General features: G+C 43.7%; 1 protein-coding gene across 1 annotated transcript in view; it reads left to right on the top strand.

Moving 5' to 3' along the window:
• The window catches only part of ACVR2B (activin A receptor type 2B), a 96,363-nt gene that overhangs the window by 75,320 nt on the left and 2,537 nt on the right, over positions 1-18,506 (top strand). The window contains exons 2-9 of the mRNA XM_061348257.1: positions 1,163-1,370; positions 5,059-5,168; positions 6,530-6,681; positions 7,719-7,862; positions 8,958-9,101; positions 9,967-10,115; positions 13,778-13,892; positions 16,527-16,665. Of these exons, the coding sequence (XP_061204241.1) occupies positions 1,163-1,370; positions 5,059-5,168; positions 6,530-6,681; positions 7,719-7,862; positions 8,958-9,101; positions 9,967-10,115; positions 13,778-13,892; positions 16,527-16,665 (1,161 nt within the window). The remainder of the gene's footprint in view (positions 1-1,162; positions 1,371-5,058; positions 5,169-6,529; positions 6,682-7,718; positions 7,863-8,957; positions 9,102-9,966; positions 10,116-13,777; positions 13,893-16,526; positions 16,666-18,506) is intronic.

Raw genomic sequence — 18,506 nt, 5'->3', positions numbered from 1 at the left:
CTACCTGCTTGTCAACACATTTTATTGGGATACCTATGTTTTCCATGATTGCAATCCATCAAAATAATGACCAGAACTGATCTTGCCTTAGGATGGGTAATTTCAAAGAGAGACAGCTGCAGGGCATCTCAAGATTTGTGAAATCATGAGCTTCATGGTACCTTTCTGTTTGTCTGCTTACATGTTGTGTGTTTGTTTCCTTCTCCTTATTTTAAACTAATCCTCAAAATGCCACAGGGTATTTCCAAATGAAGAGAGGCTTAGGACAAAACAGGCCACCTGCAGGTATCGGTGTTCCCTTACCTGATTCCTTTTTTAATGGCTGTGTCTGTAATTGTGTTTCAGTGCCACCATGGCTATGGGGGAATTTTTTTCACTTTGAGCAGTAGGAACTCCTCAGTCTTTTGGTACAAGGTTCTAAAGGAGGAAAAGCTCATAGGCTGTGGAGCCTCCTTTGTTTGTGGTGACCAAGTGTTCATTTGGGGAACAGAGTTGCTTTTTGCTGAAAGTCTTGCTTGGGTGGAGAGGCAGCATGAGCTCTGTCAGCCACAGCTTAAAAACATGGTATTTATTATATGGAGACTCATCCAGACAAGCCTAAACTGGGATCCAAGTGAGGAATAGGCACTGGTCTGGCTCTCCTCTGCAGGATGAGTATTGTCTGTTCTCAGTTACGTCCTGCCCATGTAAGAATCCATTTATTTTTAGGTGGTGTTTCCCAAAATAGTGGTGGAAAGGGAGGGGAAGTCAACTGCGTGACATCCCAGCAAGCGCTAAGTAGCACCCTGGAAGGTTGTCTTTCCTAAACAGGGTTTCTGTGGATAGAAAATAACAGAGTATGGGTTGCCTTGTACATCCCACTGTTAGGATTCTGTGGTTGAAGCACTGGCCAGAGGAGACTTTAGGGGAGTGTGTCTCAGCTGGGCTCTTGACTTCATCATGAGCTCCTGTTGTGTGCCTAAGCAAACCAAACCTCTTAGCTCCCCAGCTCACACCAGCAGAGGACAATAACCCCCTATGGTGAAGCTCACATCGATGAGCTGCGTAGCTCCCAGGGAGGCAAATGTGTGAGTCACCTAAAGCACAGTGACGTGGATTTAGGTCTCCTGGGATCGGTTTCTGATTTTGCTTGAACTAACTTGGGGTTTGAATTTTACTTCAGGACCAGGCCATGGGGAGGCTGAGACAAGGGAATGCATTTACTACAATGCCAACTGGGAGCTGGAGAAGACCAACCAGAGTGGTGTGGAGCGCTGTGAGGGAGAGAAGGACAAGCGGCTCCACTGCTATGCTTCTTGGAGAAACAACTCGGGCTCCATCGAGCTGGTGAAGAAAGGCTGCTGGTTAGACGACTTCAACTGTTACGACAGGTAATAGCCTAGCTGTGTTTTCTGCACACAGGTTTAATTGTTCCTTTAAGTGCAAAGGCTCATGATTTTTGTATTGGGGAAAAGAAAGCAAGTCCAGGTCACTTGGCCTTGTAATTACTTCTGTTGCTAACATACCTCTTGAAATTGTCACTTACCTGCCTTGCCTTTATAAATAGAAACTAAAAAAGGCTACAAAAGGCAGTTTTAGGTTTGTTTCTGTATTTAGTTGCGGTTTGTTTTTTGTGGTTTGTGGGGTGTTTGGGGGTTTGCTTTGTTTTTTCTTAGCAAAGATTTGATAATTATAGCATTTGTTGAAAAACCTGTCCTGTACCATCAAATGAAGAGCAGTATGTTCTTCCAAGAGCATTTGGCAATACAAAAGAAAACTTGAAATTATTTAGAGCTCTCTAGAAAAGCATGGGTACCTGGGGGTGATTAGAGGTTGAGGTATTTGGCATCTGTGATGTTGCAAAAAGTTTCACTGTTCTTTGGCTGAGTTAAGAGACTGACCAGGAGAAAGAATGGGGTAGCAAAGCAATATGAATGTTTATGTCATTGCCTGTACGGAGCTGAAAAGAGTGAGGCTTTGTAGTACGGAGCCTCCAGCCTCATTAAATAGCTAGGAAAATAAACTAGTGTTTTCTTATTTCCCTTGATGCAATTCTGTAGGGGGAGACAGAGTTACGGCTAAAGAAAATAGCCCTCTGAAGTTTCACAGTTTAAAAGGACAGTGTTCAGTAGCCCTAGACTTAGTGTTTCTGTTATAAAAACCCAATGACCAACCAGTCCAAACCCAACCCTTCCAAGAAGGGTTAACAGAACACAAAATTCAAGGATTTCCTTAGATACAACACCAGCGTAGGCTGATCTCACCTTTGTGCAATTCCCATCTGCACATCTTTGTAGCTTCTCATTCCAAAAATTCTAGGATCTTAAGCTGTGGGGATTAATCTGGGACTAGATTTACCCCATGGCTGGAAAGTTTTCTCCCTTTGGCACTGTACATTATCTCTGCTTTTCTGCCTGTTGTTATAGCTTACCCCGACGGCGAGTTGTTCCTCATCTTCATTCTGTTATTAGCACCGGAGTTACTTTCCCACCACACCTATTCCCTTGCCATTTGCATAGCCAAGCTCTATATATAGTTAAATTTTTATTCTTTCCCGATAAATCAATCCTTCTTGGCCCATTAGTCATCTTAATGCCAATCCTTCTGAGAACAGAAGGTCACTCTAGTTTCCTACTTCCAAGCAGAAGTGTTTACTGTAAACAGATTTCTCTTTTCAGTGCCTGCTCTCATATACAGTGCCACTTGTATTGTCAGTGAGTGTCTCTGTGCAGGGATGTAGTGGTTCTTAAACTTTGTCATGATGTGTTGCTCTGTTACAACAGTAAAAAGTTTCCAAGGCTCCTCACCAGCCTTTTTGCAGCCCTGGGGTTGAGCATCCATTATCCTGCAGCCTGATTCTTCAAAGCCACAGTTCCAGGGCAAAGCTAAAAGATCTTCTGAGAATTAACAAACAGTACAAGTGTTGAAAGCATCATGTGAAATAAAGGTTAGTTTTAATTAAATAAAGGCTGTTTAAATGCAGTACTTTTTTCCTTCCCTTGAGTGCCCTCAGCAGCCTTTCATGCAGGTAGTGTTGCATCCCAAGATAGAAAAAAATGGCTAAAAAAGATGACTTATTGATCAGCGGTGCTGTGCTGATGCCCTTTTTGTCTCTGTCTTCAGCAGCTTTGGAAGGCGAGCTTGGCACAGCCTCAGGAGATGCACCTGTATCTATATGTGCAGAAGCATCCCCTGGATGCAGGGCATGGTCCTTATTTTGCCAGGCTGCAGCTCCTCTTGGAACACAAGCAGTATGTTCTGTTTTCCAGCACTGCCTCATTGTCGCTGGAAGGGGGAAAATTCAGGAGTGCAAGGGCTGGGATGTTGATGGCAATACCTCCTTACTCTGTTCTTTATCTTAAGGAAACAAGAACGTGGCACGTGTACATTTAAGGTTATAGGGAAAAGGTAGTGTTTAAAAATTGACTTGTGCTCTTCATTTGTTTACACAGCCCCACTAGAGAGGTCATGTTCATGTTGCCTTGAAGAGCACATGAACCACTATGAAACCTGTCCTCGCTGCCATAGAAAAATGTGTCATTCTCACCCACTGTCTCATTTGTAATATTTGCTAAGTATAACATGTCATATGTACCTGGATGCCTGCCCTGAGTGCACACCAACTCAAAGACAGGGATAATGAATTGCAGATGTGGAGCAGGCTGTTTTCACTCATTAGCTTGATTTTTTAACCAACAGATTTAGCAAAGGATGTGTTTTCTATTGAAGACTCCAATACTGATGCTGTTAAATCCAAACGGCTTGTTATCTGATTTCACAAAAAAGCATCTGGAAACATTACTTAACTTGTTGAAACATCTTTGTTCATTTGAATAAGTCAAATGACTGTTTGTGGTTTTTTTCTTTCTTTGAAGTTTGAAAAAATAAAAGCTAAAAACAAACCAAGTGCTTCCCAGCTGAGATCTTGCAGGAGACATTTCAGCTATAGCCACTATTTTTTCCTCCAAAAGGAATAAAGCATTGAAAACTACCCTGTGTTACGATTGAAGAGAGTCCTTTCTGTTTGTTTTGTGGCAGTGTATCAGTGATACCACAGAAAGGGAGGCTTGGCATGGGTTCATAAATGAGTAATAATGTCAAACACATATGATTGTTTTGCTACTTCCTCCAAGTGGTTGAAGGAAGGAAGTTATGCATATAATTTAGCTGGGCTTCAGGAAATAGTTTGATACAGTTCTCTGCAGAGAGCAGCTCTGCAACTGTAATAACTAAAAGCAGAGGGTAATGTAGCAAAAGGTGTCAGGGAAGGGAAGCAGGCATTTAAGAAGGAGAAATGACTACTAGATCACTGATGAAGTCACTGCACATCTCTTGGCATTGATGTGTGGGAGAGGGAGGATGTGTGGAAGTGGAGTTGGTCAGATCTGTGGAAGTCCCCTAATGCCTTATGCAGTGCGCAAGAAAACCTCAGTGCTGAGAAGGCTAACAGGCAAATACAAAAAGTGAGACCGCAACCTGATTTTTTTAAAGGCTTTTGTGCAGAATAAATGTTTTGAAGAAGATGGCACTTTAAAGTTAAACCTTAAAAAAAACCCAACAAAACCTGAAGCTGGGCTGTTGGTACTGTTGTCTGATGCCTTTCTAGATTTAGCGATGCTAAAGTCTGTGAGAGCAGTCTTAGCTCAGCTCTTGTCTTATGTGCTTTATGGCACAATCTTTAATTGCATGATCAAATACTCTTCTGCCCTGCCAGCATACATACGGGCTGCGAGAAAGACACTGTTCAGGGAATGAGGCATCTCTCCATCATTTTTCTACTTCTCATTCAGTTAGCAGTGGCGGCTGTTATTTATTACTCACCATCTAATGCCTTCAGTACATATGGAAGCATTTGTTTCCTTTACGGTCTTTTCAAGGGTCTTTGCTATCCACTGGGGTACTTGAGTGCTAAGTTGTTTTCTGTAAGTGGAGACTGCTGATCTGTGCAGTTCAGCAGCAGGAGAAGGCACATGGAGAAGACAATTTGGGCAGGTCAGCTCCCAAAGACAAGAGGCAAGAGTTGGCTGATGTCATTTTCTCTCTTCCCTTTATTGCTATGTCTGTCTGTCCCTGATGCAGGCAAGAGTGTGTAGCCACAGAAGAAAACCCTCAAGTGTTTTTCTGCTGCTGCGAGGGCAACTATTGCAATGAGAAATTTACCCATTTGCCTGAAGTCACCGGCCCAGAAGGTGAGTGACTGGGTGGATGGGCAGTTGGGGTCTCTTCCTCTAGACCCAGTTTGTGATAGCTTTGTTGGTTCTTGATGTGGAGTTTTTGGTTGTTGAGGGGAAAAAAAAGGGCATCCAGCAGGACACCATTTTGGCTACAAAGGCCAGAAATCCTTCTGCTATGGATCTTTAAGAATAGTTTCACTCCATGAATAAAGTGTGTTGTAATAACACCTTGGAGCCCATCAGTAAAGATTAGGTTTTCTTTATGGTGGACATTCACAGTGGGTTATTACAAAACAAAACCACACACTAGGGGAAGAGGGTAGAGTGATTTATACAGCATGGATCAAGACTTAAACTCTTAACGAGGTATTTGACACCTTTGTCATTAATTTTCATAGGTCTCGGGTCTCCAAATACTTTGAGCATCTGAGATTTTTGCATTTGATTGCTATCTTGCTCATCTGAGAATTGAAAGGGAATATAGGTGTGCATGTTAGCTTTCAGAGCTTGTAGATATACTTCAAGGAAGAAAAGTAATAGCAGTTCCTTCTTCAGAGGCTAATAGAAAAAATTATTCTAGCTAACGCTTGCTAAAGTATCGTTCAGTAACATTATTAAAGCAGGTGGATCTTTTCCTTAGGATGGTTTCTTTTGCAGTCAACTACCTACATTTACTGAGATGTTCCAATAGACCGTTATCAGATTTTCCTGTGCTTTCCTGTTAGGTTTTAATTGTTTACAGATGTTTTATTATCTCCTGTTATTAATGTATGCGTAGCAACCTAGTAGCAAATATTCTTTCTCTCACAGTTTTTTGTTTAATTTGGCAAGTCTTGCTATTTTTTCCTTCCCTGTCTCCAACATAGCAACATGGCTCCATTTAGTATTCCCATTGTTTGTGTCTCAACTGCACTGATGTAATTTGGAACAAGAACTACTGTGGGAATAGTGCATTTGATTGTGGCTGCGGCAGCATTTTACTAAAAACTGACATCTTGTCAATCACTGTAAGAGGCAAAGCAATGCTGCAAGGGATTTCGTGCACACTTAATACATTCAGAAGGGTTAAGAAGAGGAAATGTTCTGCTTTTATGTATCCTGGCAAGAAATACCCATCTTAAATAAAGGTCAGATGGAGGCTCAACTTGCGCAGTGTGGTTTGGACCATTGTAATTCCATTACTGAAAGCCATATGGAAAAGAGTAAACTACAGAGCCTTATGAATGCTGTTGGATGTGCTGGGTCATGCAACTAAGCATTGTCAACTTTGGAGCAGAAGGAAGGATGGGGTTTGATTGCATCTGGGCTTGTAGCTGACAGTGCTGTTGCATGCCTGAAGGGTCCTTTCCCACATTTACCCTGATCTTTTCTCACAGTCATATACGAGCCACCGCCGCCAACGCCCTCCCTGCTCAATATCCTGGTGTACTCACTGCTCCCCATTGCTGTCCTCTCCATGGCCATCCTCTTGGCCTTCTGGATGTATCGTCACCGCAAGCCTCCCTACGGGCACGTCGACATTAATGAGGTGAGGGAGTTGCTTCCCTTTACGTGGACCTTACAAAAGGCATGGAGGCTGCTCACTATATGTTCATGTCCACTTTTTCTTCACTCTCCTTAGATGGTCTAACTTCTTTCTGTTTTTAAAGTTGGTGGTGCAGTTGGCCTCTGTGGTAGTTATTCCCTGTTGGGGCTGATGGGTTTAGATAGGGTTAGCAACATGTCTGAGATTACTAAAGGGTGGAGTTACACAGCCCTGCTTGTTGGCTATCCTTCCCCTCCAAACTCTCAGTCCCATTGCTTGATTTAAGCCAGCTTTGCAGAGAAAGAGATCAGGGACATGATAAAGTTCCTACCAGCTTTATGGGACTAGGGGAGATGCTTTCCCTGTTGAAGCTCAGTTTTTATGAGCCATCAATGAATGCATGTAGGAGGTCATCCTCATGGCCCAAAGCCATCAGGAACTGGTCCTTGCTGGCTCTGCTGTACCCTGAGCATTTTGATTTCTTTTGAAGGGCCAAGCAGCTACCTTCCCCTCCCTCCCTCCTCTACCTGTTAGAGCCCATACTGTGAGCCTTTCTCATCTGAAAGCAGATAGGACAGAACTTCAACCTCACGCATCCTGTGAGGTTGCATTGTTTTCCTGGACAAATGCGGTTTAAACAGATACAATCTTTATGATGCTGACAGACCTGTTTACTGCCTGTTGCAGGGGTTATGTGAAAAATGCCTAATGAAGTACAAAGCAGTGGGAGGTTTTAGGTGTAGTTGGCTGTTTGGTCACATAGATCAAAAAGTTCTTACTTTTGGCAGGAGGTAGCCTTGAGGTCATCAATGTTTTACAGCCCAAAATAGCTCTTGCTTTGAAAACATGGGAGAATTTGGGTTTTGCCAGAGGATGGCAGGTGGTAGTTCGACACACAAAATGACACTTGGAGGTGATTTGTATTAAATAAAATGTTACTTCTTTATACCTTTTTTTTCCATCCACAGTCTCCCCATAGCTCCCTTCACTTGGTTTTACAGTACAGCTTCAGCTCGTGACAATGTTCTTCTCTCATGCAGGACCCAGGCCCTCCACCCCCTTCTCCCCTGGTCGGCCTAAAGCCCCTGCAGCTCTTGGAGATCAAGGCAAGAGGACGCTTTGGCTGTGTGTGGAAGGCTCAGCTGATGAATGACTATGTAGCAGTGAAAATCTTCCCTATTCAGGTAAGAAGGGCATCACATTAGGTTCTCACTCACCGAACTGCCTCACCGGTGCTGAGATGCCCTAAGTGCCTTTGGAGGTTATGATTTTTAAGACAATAACAAAGATACATTTGGACTCTTCTTCTGGGGGAAAAAGTTCAAGGACCCTTCCTTCCTACAGTTTTCTCTCTGTTATATCTCATTAGCAAAAGCTTCCTGTAGTAGTAGTTGTTGCAAGAAGGGCAAAACCAAACATTTTGAAATCTACAGGGTATTTTAACTTCACTGCAAATGTCTGTGTTGTTAAAGTCCAACAAGGCAGCATGCAGCTGCAATTCCCAAAATGCACACAAAAGCCCAAAGCCTTGGCTTTGTATGTATTGCCTGGGTAGATTGTAAATCCAGACCCAAACCTAGCAAACAGTTTAGAGCTTACAAAGGCACAGCCCCTGCACTGTGAAAGCTAATTGCACTGCAGCATTTCTGTCAGCTCATGTCTTCCACTTTAGGAAACCTTTGAACACTCCTGACTTCAGTCTCTAGGAACTGCAGATGGAAAGAGTAAAGCAATCAAAAGTCAGATGAAAGAAGAATGACTGAAATATGTTTGTGATCCTCTGCTATCTCCTTTGTTAATTTTTTGGCCTGTATTTGTTGTCATAGTATTGCTAAAGGAGATTTGTACATCTTCTGTCCAAACCAGCTGTGACCTACTAGTAAATATTCAATAGAGCCTAGATTAGATTTTGCAATCGTAACAGTTACAGCTACAATGCAGATATGAGTGCTGTATGCACTGGCTTTATTCTTGCAAGCATCCTTAGGAAATCTTGACGCATCTCATTTCTCAGTGAGGTTGAGTTTGGATTTCCCCACACATGTGCTGTAGGGTATGAGCTGAGGACAATTTTGGAGAAGGGAGACGGAGAACAGCAATTTCCAGTCTTTCTCCAGCATCTACACTTTAGGAAAACAGCTTCATTTTGAAGGGATACATCACATCTGAACATAGGAGGATGATATTAAGAGGACTGTGAACAGCTCTGGCTGAGCTGAAGGAGCTGTTTGCTTTAAAGGGAAGCATGATCTTTGATGGTGCATTTCTCCCTGCTTTAGGATAAGCAGTCTTGGCAGAGTGAGAGGGAGATTTTCAATACTCCTGGCATGAAGCATGAAAACCTTTTGCAGTTTATCGCAGCAGAGAAAAGAGGGACAAACCTAGAGACAGAGCTCTGGCTGATCACAGCTTTCCACGATAAGGTAAGGTATCATTGCATGTACATTCTGGGAGGGAAGAGAGGTGGCTGGCTGTGAAACAGCAGGATTTGATGTCTAATATTCTCCCAGAAGCTCTATTGTAATCTGTTCACTTTCTCCATGGTGAGCTGTGGCTCAGTGGTAGAAGAGAAGGGGTACAGCTCTCCTCCTTCAAAGGCCCTTAAGCTTTTAAGGCTTTCCTACACAAACATGGGATTAATAAAGGTGGGACTTGGGGTGAGAGGCAGGCACAAAAGGCCGCAGCTTACGTATGTGGTGGTCACCATCTCTTAACGTGGGAGTTGGGTGTCACAGACCATTGCAGTCCCAACTGACCCCTTGCAGATGGGCTCTGTGTTTGCTTTTGAAGCTCGGGGCACATCTCCCGTTTCATGGATTGCTTTAGTTATCAAACGTGACTAACACTTGAAATAAAACAAACATGCACAAATCCGGGGTTGAGCCAGCAGTATTATCCCTCTGTTTAATCCAAGGTCTACTGAGTCAATCATTGCCACAGCCAGCTGATATGATGCATAATCTTTTTGCATGGAAGGCTTTCTCCTTTCTTAGGTTAGATGAATTGCTGCGTTTTGAGATGATTTTGTTCCTTCCTTACCTCCCTCCCCTTCCCTGGCAGATTAGTAGACTCCTTTTTGACATCTAGATACTTTCTGTGCTGTCAAAGGGTGAGGACTGATGAATGCTGCTGGGGTTTATTTCTTCCTTTTTACTTTTTTTCCTCCCTGTTAAATCAAGGTTCAAATTTCTCAAGCACTCATTAAAATAATTTCCTAAACTGATGAATTGGCACATCTGTCACATAGCAGGCTCTGCAATTAAGAACATACAATGTCCTGTTCCACAGGGTTCTCTGACGGATTACCTGAAGGGCAACATTATCAGCTGGAATGAGCTCTGCCATGTTGCAGAAACAATGGCACGTGGCTTGTCCTACCTTCATGAAGACGTCCCTTGGTGCAAAGGTGAAGGCCACAAACCTGCTATAGCACACAGGTATGGCCTCTTTCATTGACAGCATTCAACTGCTGTGTTCAGATGTTCGCAACCTCTTTGAAATTATGCCGTTGAATGGAAAAGGAGGAGGTTGTGCTTTTAGGACGTAAATGCCTTTTAACCTAACAAATTCTATGCTACGGCAAGATTTTTTTTCAGCCACGTAGGAAATGGTGAAGAGCAAGTAAGTTTCTTGTCTGTGAAAAAAATTAGTATGATTGTTAGTAATTTCTGGCAAACATCTGAAGGTTAGGTGCTTCTCTCTTTGATCAACCCTTTTTTCGTGACATGTAGTGGGAAGGGAAATCTGGTTGCTGAAGAACTGTGCTTGATAAATCACATTATAATCTATGTATGTCTGTAGCCACACCAAGATTTGGTCCCTAATTTTCCCTAAGTATTTTAGACTGATAACTCCACTGTGTGCCTTCCCACAGAGCTTTTGATTGTTAGAAGAAATGGAGAAACTGTAGAAATGCAGAAAATGGCTGCTATATATTTTTCCCTGTATTTTATAGTGCTCAAATCATACTGGGGGAGGGGGCTCATGAGAGACACCAGAGCAGGGACCACAGAGCCTCTGAGATCTCTTAGCACCCTCTTCAAATCACCTGGGTTGTAGGACCCTCGGGACAGCAGGAATCCAGGAAACAGTGGGTTAAAGCATCCTCATTGCAATAATACGTATTTTAGCCCTTCTCCGAAGTCGCACACTGCTTGCCCTGGACTAAAGCATCTCTACCAGGGGTATGCTAGTGACACGGCAGCAGGGGGGAGTTTTCCAGAAGGGATTTACATGGGCTGTGCCGTAATCTGCAGCTGTACTGTCCTGCCACCCACCACATTTCATCTAGGAGGGACTTAAACCCCGTGTCTAGCTGCAGCAATTCGTACCCTATCTAGTGGGGCTCTCTTCATCTATGGCAAGATAATCCCTTTTTTGCAGAAGTGTCCCTGCCCCCAGAACAGCCCCCCTACCCAAACCTGAAGGTTCCTGAGAGCTGGGGGCTGTTGAAAGAGCCTGCAGTTGCCTTTGTGCTGCTCCTGGAGCTGACCTCTGTGTCCCTGACATTTGTCCCTGTGGAATAAAGGGCAGTGGTTTATACATGAAAATTCCTGAGGGTGGGGAGTAGAGAAAGGCTATAGAAAGGCTTTAAAGCAACAGATCGCGCTCATTAGTGTCCCCATCCATTTAGCAAATTATAAAAGATGGAGAATGCACTATTTGTGTGAGCTTAGCACATACCTACCAAAGACGGATTTCAGGACATAGGGGATTTCCCTTGGATTACCCCACTCCTTTCAGTTTTATTTTTGCTTTAAAAGAAAATACCAAATGCATTTTAAACTTTGGGGAGGGCGGGTATTTATGAATGGCTTCACACAAAGCATGTGAAGATGCTGGGGTTGCCAGGTGTGACTCCCCCGAGTCACTGCTGGGCAGGGCTTCAGCTAACTCCTTACTCACCCCCAGCACTACAAGGAGGATTAAGGTTATGGGATTGCTTATTGGTGCGAAAGTGCCCCCACGTGGAGGCTGAAAATAAAATCTCTGGTATCCGAATCGACTTAATGCACCCATCATTCACAGTCCCCTCATTCCCTTATTCCCTAGTTGAAAGCATTGCACAGGAAAATACATATATTTATTTTTCAGGCCACTTTCCTTTATCAGTGACCATTTTAGTATGATCTAATGCATGGGATGTTGTTGGGAATTCTACTTGGCATGGCTTGGATCAGGTCTTTCTCCCTGTCCTGTATATGTTTGCATTGCAGCTCACATGTGGCAGTTTAAGATGGTTTGTGGAAGGAAGGAAACAAAACATGGAAAAATGGGGAAATGTACAGAAACAGTGGAGAAAAAAATGGAAGCACAAAGGGAAATCACTGAATCATGTATCAAGATGTAGTAAACTGTTGCATGCCCAAAGGGCGATGTGGGTGAACAAAATGCCCATACAATAATACTGGTTTACATTTAACTTTGGAAATGTATTGTTCAGGCAGAAAGTCTGAGCATTTCTATGTGCTCCTTATTTCTGTGAATCACCATTTTGGAAAAATCTTGCACACAATCTGTACCATCCTGGAGGGCATAATCCCCTGATGCTGGCTGAGCAAAGGCGTTTATCTATGTCATTAGATGATGGCTGTTTTCTAAGCTTGTGGGAAAACTGCCGTAGCATGGAAGCAGTCTCTAAGATGACAGGTATTAGATAAAAGGCGGTTTTCTGTGTAACGGAGGGGTATGAATGTTTTGCAGCCTCTGCAAAACTGTACAGTGTCCCTAGAAACCTGATGCGTCCCCCTGAAACGATGGAGACTGTTTTCTGCTGGCATTCCATGGCTATATGATGCTCTACAACTTCCCGCCCACTTTCCCCATCTTAATCCTTGAGCCAGAAATTTCCATCATGCTGTAATTAGTTCAGAAAGGAAAAATCCTCTTGTAAGCTCAAAATCAGAGGCTGGGTGGTACAGAATGATTTTTGCTTGTGGTGCTTTGAGCTGGTGCTCTGGCATCTGAGGCCACAGCAAGCAGTCCTTCTCTATGGTCCAGCAGTTTCTCTCTTCCCAGAGAATTTTGACAGGTCTCTCTAGTGTGGAACAATTGTATCTGCCCTCATTAATTATTTGTGCAGGCCTGCAATGTCCTGCAATCAGCAGGGTCACTGAGTGAATTGATGATAGGGAAATTATAATGCTGAGCATACAGGACAATTGCCATCTGCTGTCTAAGGTCTGTAATTTAATTAGATTGCCAAACATTCCTTTTCAGATGAAAATGCAGGAAGCCCAGGGAACAGGGCTCAAGTGGTTAGGCATCTCACTGTGACCGTCCTCCACCCTCCTCCCCTTTCCAGCCCCCACAGACTTACCTGAGCTGCCCTGAAACAGTCCCAGTGCAGCACAGGACTGACACAAATGTCTCCTTAAAGCCACCTTCAAGGACAGACCCACCATCTCCACTGCAAATGCTTACACTTGCCTGTCAGCTGCCCAAGTCCAATCCCAACAGCTTTTCTGAATGTAGGCTTACCCCGTTTCCTGCTTGCTTTCCAGCTCTCTATATTCTCCATGAAGATCAATCCTGCAATTAAAACATAAGTGCATTAGATGACTATGGCAAAAGTCTGTTGAAGCATATAGTCAGGGTGAAGAGAGTCTCACCAGCATCTACTAATTTCCAGGAAGATCTGATTTTGTAGAGGGGAGTAAACGTCCTTACTAGGATAAAGAGTAAATGAACCCCTTAACCTCTCTTGCTTTTGTTGTTGGGAGTGAGAAGTATAAGTGTGTAGAGGAGGGGGTCCACAGCTGGTGCTCAGAGCAAGAAATGGTGCTTTATACTGCCTATTCTAATTAAAACACTGCCTTCATATCACTCCTTCATTTAGTTTGAGGTTAATTCACCGTAGAATTTAGTCAACTCTGTGCTGAGCAGCACAGGGCTGCTTGGTTGTGGTTTAGGGATATGGGCAATGAGGAGCAAGCAACTTTGCCAGTGCTGGCCATGATGGACAGCCAGGTAAGGAAGGAAGGAGTTGATTTACTGGTAGCTGCTAAGCCTGTAGACTTACAACATGGTGTGTTGCAATGTGATTTGGCTGTGTGCCATAATAAACCCTTCCCAAACTTGCTTTTTGGCTTGTCCATAGGGACTTCAAGAGTAAAAATGTCTTGCTGAAGAACGACTTGACAGCAGTGCTAGCCGATTTTGGACTAGCTGTACGGTTTGAACCTGGAAAGCCTCCAGGGGACACTCATGGACAGGTAATCGTTATCTTTAACAATCACATTTTTAAAAGTTTGGCTTGCCAAAGCTCCTTGCAAGTGGGGGAAATTTGTATAGTTTTAATTCTCTTTGAGATATGTATTTTCCATACATGCTTGCAGTCAGACATAAATTCCAGAAGCTGCTTTGATTTGGGTGAGTTGGGAGGGTGCTCAAACCCTCCTGACCACTGTGCAGGTGAGGTCACCCCAGCCCTGGGGCCAGGCAGCTTCTTCCTTCAAACACGGGACTTGTTGACTTTTTATTGTCTAGGTATTAAATTTTCATAGAATCATAGAATACCAGGTTGGAAGAGACCTCAAGGACCATCTGGTCCAACCTTTCTAGGCAAAGCATGGCCTAGACTAGATGTCCCAGGACCTTGTCCATCCAAATCTTAAAAGTGTCTAGTGTTGGGGAGACCATCACTTCCTTGGGGAGATTATTCCAATGACAGAATGTTCTCATCATGAAAAATTTTCCACTTGTGTCCAGTCAGAATCTCTCTGGGAGTAACTCGTGCCCATGACCCCTCATCTTTTCCATGTGGCTCCCTTTAAAAAGGGAATCTCCATTTTCTTTGTAGCCATCCTTTAAATACTGGAACATGGTGAGAAGGTCTTCCCTGAGCCTTCCTTTCCCAAGTTTGAAAAGTTCTCTCAGCCTTTCCTTATACGGCTTCTCAGCCCTTGGATCATCTTTATGTTTGTTCTCTGCACCCTCTCCAGCCTGGTCATATCTTTTTTTGTATATTGGGAACCAAAACTGAACACAGTATGCCAGGTGTGGCCTGACAAGCACCGCGTAGAGTGTAATGATGACTTCCTTTACCTCTGCTGGTGGTGCCCTTGTTGATGTAACCCAGCCTTCTGCTGGTTTTCTTTGCCCCAGCAGCAACTCATATTGAGATTGCTGTTTACCAGGATCCCAGGTCCCTTTCAACGAGCTGCTCCCCAGCGGGGTAGATCCCATCCTGTGCTGCTCTCCTGGATTCTGTTTTTCCAGGTGCAAGACCTTAAACTTGTCCTTATTGAACTTCATAAGGTTCTTGTTAGCCCACTCTTCCAGCCCATTAAGGTCTTCCTGCAGGGTGGCTCTCCCTTCCAAAGTGTCCAGTTCCCCACTCAGTTTGGTGTCATCAGCAAACTTCATCAGGGTACCACTGATCCCATTACCAGATCACATACGAAGGTATTAAACAGCGTTGGGCCCAACATCAATCCCTAGGAGACCCCAGCTGGAAAAGTTGCTATTGACCACCACCCTCTGGGTACAGGCAGTCAGGCAGCTTCCCACCCACTGCATGGACCACCTGTCCAGACTGTAGCACAAATATTAATACTCCTAAATATTAATACTACAATGCATATATTAGTGCTCTGAAAATCATTCGTTTAGTTTTAAGAGTTCAGTCAGGGTGGCTGCCTGCGTGACCTTTACCAGCAGCAGATCTTGTGAGCTGGCTGTGCACTGCCTCATCGATTGAGTACGTTTTTATAGGTTCTAAATTTTCTGCCTGTGCATTGCAGTAAGTAGCCCTCATTCAGATGATCTTAAGGTCTTTTCCAGCCCTTGCTGTTTTGTGATTCTGCTCTTGTGCGGGCCACAGCAAGGCCAGCATCCCGTGCTTGTGCCTGTGGGGTTTTCCAAGTGTTCACCTCCAATGCAGGCTCCCTTTTTACTTCTATTCTTAGAAGGAGTGAAGTTAGTCCCTCCCAGCTTTCCTTATTTTTGCCACTTTTGTATTTCCTGAGTTTGTGGATACCTTTTTCACATCCTGCCTTTCCCCTGTCCCCACTGACTCAGTAACAGCAAGAACGGATAAGAATTTTCTGAAAGAACGTATTAAAGAAGTTTCAAATCCCGTGTTAAAAAGGTGCTTTTCCCCTGGCTCTTCTCACCACTATCCTCCAGTATGGGCTGTAATTCTGCCACTTATATACTCACAACTATATGAGGACCTTAGTATGGCTCTGGCTGGACTAAACACAACTGTAATGAGGACTGAGTCCCCTCAAATTGGCGAGAGGGGGTCTTTTCCAAACTAGATCACAGCAAGCCAGGGCGGGGTAGACTTTGCAGGGTTCATGCTTCACTGCTGCTGTGCTTGAAGGAGACTTGTTTTATCCAGGGGTATCAAAACAATACCTTTTCCTACCATTTCAGGATGTATCAGTTTTACTCTTTTCATATAGTTAATTTTTTTTGAGTGAAAGGGGGTTGAACTTTCAACTATGATAACCAAGTCTGAGTTGACCTGAGGATGTTTGGTGTCTCCAAAGACAGCATTTTCTCATGGAGCGTATGCTGCCAGAGCAAGATGCGGTGGGATGCAGGGAAGGCAGGATTCCATCCGTACTTACCACACCACACTGTTTAAATTAGACCTGTAGCGTACCCTGAATGAATAACACACACATAGCCATGTACTTCAGCTTATCTAGACTCCAGTGATCTTAATGAGAATCTGTGTCAGAAAAAACAGCTCCCTTTTTCCTGTTTTCTGAGCGTGGTGCAACTTTAGCAGAAGTAGCCTTAAGGCTAATGAAACTGGCTGTCACTCATCTCCAACCAGTGGAGGCTGACAGGCCCAACTAGAATGTCATCTGACTTGTGTGTTTTTTTCTCTGTAGGTGGGAACAAGGAGGTATATGGCTCCCGAAGTGTTAGAGGGAGCAATCAACTTCCAACGAGACGCCTTCCTGAGGATAGACATGTATGCAATGGGACTGGTATTGTGGGAGCTAGTCTCCAGATGCAGAGCAGTTGATGGTAAGAGTAACGATTGTCTCCTCCCTGGGGAGGGCTTTGTTTCAGCATTGTTTAGTGGTCCAGACAGTGGGCCAGTCTTTGTGGGTTTTTTATTTTTTAAATTAATAATAATCAATGGTATATTTTTATTAAGCAGCTAGCCTGTTTTTCACTTGCATATTTTTTAAGATGATCTGTGATTCTCTGTAGATAATAACCTTTGTAGTGTTCAAGTCTCATTGTGCTTTTAACTGTGCTGGTTACATTGCAAATTGGCTGAGAACTCGGAGGAGGAGCAGGTGATTCCTCCGTCAGTGGTGGGTGTTCTGTAGCCCTGAGCCTGCTCTGTGTTGCTCTCTGTGGCACTTTGCATTCCTGCCCATGACCAAGACAGGCTTTGCGCTTCAGCTTCGCTGTCACACCTCACTTCTGCTGGTAGTGTGGCAGCCTGAATGGAATGCCCAGAAATGAAGCACCTTGATGAAGGAGCAGGAACAAAGGCTGGAAGGATCTTCTTGGGTCAGCAAGTCCATTTCCCTGCTATCCTAAGTCATTGGGTGTTAATCTTTGACTTTTGCTGATCAAGCCCCCTCTCAGCAGTGGGAAGAGTTTGTTGTTCCGTGTAGAGTTTTGGAGAATCTCACTTTCTCTTGTGTGATCCAAAAGAATGAACTTTCATGGTGTCTCCTTTCCCAGGGTTTGGTTGGTTTTTTTAATGCTAATATGATGCTGCAAAATGGGGCATCTTTTCTGTCCAGATAGCACTTCTGCCCTCTGGTGACACCCTTGCCATTTGCAGGACCTTGCCCCTGGTCAAGGAAGCAATGATTTCATTGTAGTAGCTCCAAGGCTGCTTGCTCCAACTTTTTTCTTCTTGTATGGATACGGGTGTTCATACATGAACAGTACCTCACCTGGACTTCAAATGTTTTTATTAGTATTACAGTAGGACCAAAGAGCCAATCAATCTTACACACAGGTGTGTGGTAAGAGAAGATGTTTTCTTCAGAAATTTTCTTCAAAAATTTACTATCTAACTAGCTAAAATGCTGGAGGAGCAGGAAGGTTAGGAGCACAGTGGGGTTTAACAGTGGTACCAATGTAGGAATGACCCTTCTCTGTTGAGGCTCCCCAAATAAGCATTTGGATTTTTAGACTGTCATGTTTGTGATTTCCTTCCAATTCTTCTCATGTAGCAGCTGGCCAACATACTGCAAATGCTATACAGACCACCATTACGTCAGAAGGAAGGCTTCCTTTAAGGTGGTGGGGAGTTACACTGAACCTCATCTGCACTTCTTGCTCAGAAGTGATGTTTTGTAAACAACAGATTTGGCTTGAAGATCATCAGTGCAGCTCTCCATAGCCTTGATCCCTCTTGGAGGAAGAGGAAGGGAAGGTCATAAACATTATTGTGCCATCTCTGGAACGAGTGTTTCAGTTTGGTTTAGTGACTGGTGTGCCATGTCAACAAGAATAGTGATAAGTTGTTTTAGTGATTTCATTTTTTTGGGGTTTTTTTTGTTTTTTTTTCCCATACCTAAACATCACATTGTTGGCATCACAGTTCCTGACCAGCTGAAGTGCTCGGCTCTTACTTTAGTCTGGAAAGGCCCTCTTGAAATATGTCTACTCTTGAAAGAGGTCACTCTTTACTACCAAGAAACCATAAGTGATGCCATGGAGCACTCTGAGAAAGCCCATCAGTTAAACTAGGCTGCTGTTTGTGAGAAAGCATCTACACATTGCCAAAAGCCAAATGATGTTCCGATAAGCAGAAGTTACTGCTACCTTCCAGCATCTGCATTGATACTTGTAACAGTTATCTCATTCCTGTGGCCCATAGCAGTTCACAGCCATAA

The sequence above is a fragment of the Neopsephotus bourkii genome, unplaced genomic scaffold, assembly GCF_033783945.1.
Source record: "Neopsephotus bourkii isolate Nb327-2 ecotype Australia unplaced genomic scaffold, CSIRO-AGI_Nbou_v1 NB_53, whole genome shotgun sequence".
NCBI lineage: Eukaryota > Metazoa > Chordata > Aves > Psittaciformes > Psittacidae > Neopsephotus > Neopsephotus bourkii.
This window is presented reverse-complemented; position numbering and strand designations above follow the sequence as displayed.